General features: G+C 40.5%; 1 protein-coding gene across 1 annotated transcript in view; it reads left to right on the forward strand.

The window, feature by feature from the left end:
• wipf3 (WAS/WASL interacting protein family member 3) overlaps positions 1-5478 on the forward strand; it is a 21420-nt gene that overhangs the window by 7169 nt on the left and 8773 nt on the right. The window contains exon 4 of the mRNA XM_037692831.1: positions 4603-4608. Coding sequence (XP_037548759.1) covers positions 4603-4608 — 6 coding nt within the window. The remainder of the gene's footprint in view (positions 1-4602; positions 4609-5478) is intronic.

A 5478-nucleotide genomic window follows, 5' to 3' on the forward strand; every position in this document is an offset into this window, starting at 1 on the left:
AAAAATGTCATGTTTAAACTTTTTCAGAAGATTACCAAGAGTTGACTCCACGAAGTCTGCTGTTTCTGCAATAATCTTTTCTGTATGTGAAAACAGATTCATTCCCTGACCTTGATTTTGATAACAACTTACGTCACGAAAACACACCTCTTTCTGGTACATCCACGAATCAGAAAGCTCTAAATTGAACAGGAAGTCGACCCAAATAAAATGTGGCAACTTCTCAGTTCATGTTAGATTGAGAGTTCTGGAGAATGTGAGAGTTCCAAGATCGAGAGTGCAGCCGGTTCTGAAAGCTTCAGAGCAATGAAGAGTCCAAGAGTTATGAAGATTTTGGAGTTGCCGAGAATCCAGGGACGTTTGGGATTATAATTCTGTTTTGAGCTAACCAAGCACGACTCTCCGAGGATTTTAGCTGTGCTTAACGGAGGCGCTGGAAACAGTCTGAAGGATGCTTACTGAGCTGATCTATCGTCAAACCAGGTAAAGACTTCTTCTTCGACTAAAGTGTACCGTGGACGGGCTGAGGATCTGACGGAGCGTGCAACTTCTGGTCAAACAGATTAAATTCCCTCACATAGTTCCCTGTAAGATAATCTCCTTTCATCTTAAACTCTTCTCTCTCATAAATCAGTACAGATATTTTAGAAATATCTGAAGCAAAGTCCTCAAATCACTGCCGAGTGATTTGAAGTTCATTTTTTGTGAAACTGTCTGTTATTATTTTCATATTTTGCCAAATTAATGTAAATGTTTGATGTTAAACTTTGATTCTGAAAATAAATGATTCCATTCATTTGATGGGTCAAAGGTAATAACGTCTCTCGTTACATTTTGTGTTAAATTCAATGCACGGCATTTACAGTCAGAAAAATGAAGAACTCGTGAAAAGTATGCATAAATATATATCCATATATTTGTCATACAACAAGTGACACGTACCTCACGTGACTCACTACAAACTGGTGGCTCGTAACGGTTCATGAATGACTGTTAATACGTGTAAGATTGATGATTTAAATGTTGGCATGTTGAAAAGGTAACAGTTTATCAGCTGTGCTGAAACCGTGCGTCTTTACGCAGCGCAACTGGGCTGCGCGCTTGGAGCTGCACCTTTCAAGCAAACGCTGCATGTATAAGCGTTGGGCTGGCAATGTTTTAAGAGCTGAAATTGTACGTCTGTTACGTGTAACTAAAAGCTGATGAGCTGTGGAAGACGTTATTCTGTTTAAAAGTACGAGGTTCTGCTAAGACCCGGCTGTGGGTTCTGTTCAGTTTGAACGAGTATTTTGAATAGATGGATAAACGTTTTAAAAGCTGAGTGCCATCTCAGAACACAGTTAGAAGTTGTTTCGCTACAATTTTTAACAGAAAAAGTGCATTTTGACAGTTTAAAAGACGAAAAAGTGACGAACTATTTTACGCTAATCTAACTTGCTAGCTGGAGAATACGCTTCCTGATTGGTTGAATTCGCTGTTGTGGAGCGCTTTCATTGGTTGAGAAGTTTGACTGACGTGCTACGTCATCTCCCCTCAAGCCTGCGCTGCGTTGCCATTGGTGATTTCAGTCACGTGACCCGGATATGAAATTCATTTTCATAGGGAAATAAAATCTGCTTTTTAAAGCTAAAAAGCGCCTTTTAAAGTGATTCTGAAACGCTGTTAAGTGCTTCGAAGCCTGCTTGCTGAAATTTTGCTACGTTAGAGTTTAAAATTCGCCAAAAAACGATGTTTTTAAACAAAGCTAGCGATGCTAATTTTAAGCTAACAAGCTAACGACCGGAGCCTAAACTACGCTTAAAATCACTAAATGAAGTGCTATACTGTCCCAAAAACTCATGTTTGAAGCTATAAAGTCTGATTACAAAACTTTTGCCACTTTTGTGTAAAAAATCCGTTCAGAAATGTTGATTTTGACCGAGTTTAGCCGAAGCTAACTTCAAGCTAAGCGGCTAACAACAGGATGTCAACCGAACGCCACAGGAAGTTATAGCACCCCTAGTGGACAACACAAAAAGTGACGGAGTTATAATTGTTGAGGAAATACTGACATCTCCTGGCGAGACGTGAGATCACAGATTTCACTTCGTTTTAGGTAAAGAGTGAAATTAAACGTCTTTTTATTTTTCTGTAAGGCAAATTCTGAGTTAACAAACTTCCTCAAAGCTGAATAAAACACTGTTATCTTACATTTTAAAAAGTAATAGGTATTTATGCAAAGAAGCATTTACCAAAAAATTTTATTCACTGATAAATCCTTAAAACAGGGTCATAATAAAATTAGAAACTTTTTAAAAAACAGATACAGTTACAAATATTCATAGAGTTGAACAGTTTACTCATTTTGCTTGAAGGATAATACACGTTTAATTGCAAAATCACTAAATAAGAGTAAATTTATCAGGAAAAAGAGATTTTCTGTTTAATTTACCACCTAAATAAAATATCTCTCTATTTAATTTTAAATAGAAGCTATACAGGAGCAAATACAGTTTTTCTGAAGAAAGACTGATTATTCCTCATCATCAAATTCTTTTCTCTTTTCACCCACCTGGGTTGATGAGTAACTGTTTAAAATAGCAAATTTCTGGAACAGAACGGTTTAAAAAAACATTTTAAACTAATATTGCTGTGAGACTAAAGGAAAATTTGCAGGTTTATAAAAAATTCAGTGTTTTAGAGTAAATACACAAAAAACAGCTTGGTACTCTAGTATCTGTGGAAAATAAGCACAAAAAGTAACACTGCTGAAAGAGCATTTACTTAAATATTCATGAATTGGGGTAAAACCTGAGAAAGGTACCCACAGTTGAATAAGTGACTTATAACAGTACTTCTGTGTAAACCCAAAGCTAAAATAAGTGTGAAAACTCATTGACTTGAATACAAATATTTACCTGTAAAATATCTAAAGCTTGCAACTGTTCAAACAGATAAATTGCTACACAGTGAAAACATGACAGGTGTGTTAGAAAAAGATTTTGACACAAAAGGAATGGCGGACTGCCTCGAGAATGCGTTCGCGCTTCTCGGAGCGTCCTTACATCCATATATAATCCAGACAGAGCGCATGAACCCAAAAGAGTTAGTGGACAATCTGAAGGAGGTTGCAGAAAGTGTGACCTCTGCAGAAATCACAAAGTCCAGTTATGAAAAGCTGGCTAAAATTGCAATCTTGCTGAAAGAATCATTCTATAAGGCCGTTGATAAAACTGTTATAATCAAACAAAGGTTAGACAGTGAAATAGATTTGGCTCAAAAAACGGAAGAATACGTCCGTCAATTTAGAAGCGAACACGAGGTCCTAATGACGAAACATTATGAACAGATGTTTCAGTTACAGCAAGATACAAGTACAGAAATTGCTTTGCTGAACAGCAAACTACAAGTACTTGAAGCATCACTATCGGAAGCAGAGGATAGAGAACAAGCGTACCAAGCCTCGCGTTCAGATAACGACGTGCTAAAAGCACAGTTACAGATCGCATTGAAGGAACTGGACGTTTGCAAGGCAGACAAGACGGAATCACTCCAACGATGGCTGATTTTAATAAAAAAATATCAGACATCACAGGAGGACCTGAAAGTTTGTGAGGAGAAATTAGCTACAGCTACAAACCAGATTTCTGATATGGGTAGGGCTGGTCTGAGACTCAAAGACGAACAGTCTAAGGGTCCGAGACAGCCACAAACTCTCCAGACTGATGCTGTTGCACCTCTTCCTCCTGACAACACGCCGTTACCCCCACCCCCACCATGGGCGGTAGGGACAGAACTGCACAAATATGTACCTCTTCCTCCTGACACCATGCCCCCACCCCCACCACCATTATGGGCGGTAGGGACAGAACTGCACCGATATGTACCTCTTCCTCCTTACCAGCCACCCCCACCCCCACCATGGGCGGTAGGAGTAGGCCTTGACCAATCTGCACCAATCACGCATGTGAGACCGTTGATACAGTCTCCTTCAATGGATGATTTGCAGAAAGTCTCAAAATATGTACAACGTTTCGTTCCCGGCCCTATGGGGTCGGCAGGAACAAAAGCGTACCTCAGAGATCTGGATTTCAGATTGAGAGCTTATCCTAATGCTACGGCAGAAGATAAAATCAGTCTGATACGACTCACTTCGGACAGAGAGGTGTTCACCTTCATCGAGCGTCTGCCAGATGCAACGAAGAGGGATTACAACCTTCTGTGTGAGGCTCTGATCAAAGAGTATGACTCTTGCACGGGACCTGCTGGTTTTCCAGCCGCTGACAAGGTCACGCAGGGCAAGAATGAACATCCAAAAGTTTATTACAAAAGAATCTTCCAAGCTTATTTTGGTAACAGAAATGAGACCGGAATGGAAGAAGATGATGGTTTTAAGTTTGTTTTCACCAAAAATCTCCACTCTGATTTTAAAAAATCAGTACAAATGATGGCAAATTTCAGAGAAAAATCCATCAGTGAGATTAAACAGTGTGCTGTGAATGTGTTTGAAGCATGTTCTCATGATAAGACGCCCATTGAAGTGTTTCCTAGTGTAAAGGTTAAACCCCACTCTCTTGAACTAGAAGGACGACGTGCTTCGCCACCTCCTCCTAAGAAAGAGAGAAAACAGTCTGTTCAAAATAACAAACCACGTAATGAAGGTGCACGTTGGGACAAAAATGCTCCTCTTTCAGAGGATGAACGTGATTATCGTAAATGGGGTGAGCGCAGGACGCAACGATATGAGAAACCATATCGGCAGGGGCAGTACGTAAAGGAACCCCCGAAAGACGTACCTGACCGTCCCCCACCTCGGACGAAACGAACCGAGGCGAAAAAATCACAAAAGTTCCAGAAACAAGGCCCTACACCTCTAAACTCGGAAGAGACAGAGAAAATACGCAGGTTGTTAGAAACTTTGAAACACACTGACACGGGAACCCAACCAGGAGCACTTTGCAGTGATGTAATTCCCATTACATCTAATGGCGCGAATGACAACATAACAGATGTCGGTGAAACACACCAAGACATAACTGTTGTTCACTCAAACAACCCCTCATCAGAAGAAGGGGGGGTAAACACACACACAAACGATGACGAGTCATCGCAAGCTGAACACTCAGAAACAGCTTCTGCTGTGCTGACGGTTCAGACAAATCAAGATTACACAGATAAATCTGAACGCGTGAAAAAGCGTCAGAAAAAAAACAAAAGGTTTCTATGTAACTTTATCAGAAAGGGGGCCGCCAAAAAGGCGTACCTGTCAGTAACACTCGAAGGTGTCCTCACACACGAAGCACTCTTGGACGGTGGGGCAGACATAACAATTATGTCAGCTAAACTGTTCGAGGAGCTGAGGACGGCCGCTGCCAGTGTTAACAGGATAATACCTCTCTCTGAATGTGCTATAGAAATGCAGGGTCTCTCAGAAATGAAAACAACCCTGACAGCTATAGCAATGGTTCACATGCAGATTGGCAATATGACACTGTACCA

This window comes from Nematolebias whitei, chromosome 19 (genome assembly GCF_014905685.2).
Source record: "Nematolebias whitei isolate Nwh7 chromosome 19, NemWhi1, whole genome shotgun sequence".
Taxonomy (NCBI): Eukaryota; Metazoa; Chordata; class Actinopteri; order Cyprinodontiformes; family Rivulidae; genus Nematolebias; species Nematolebias whitei.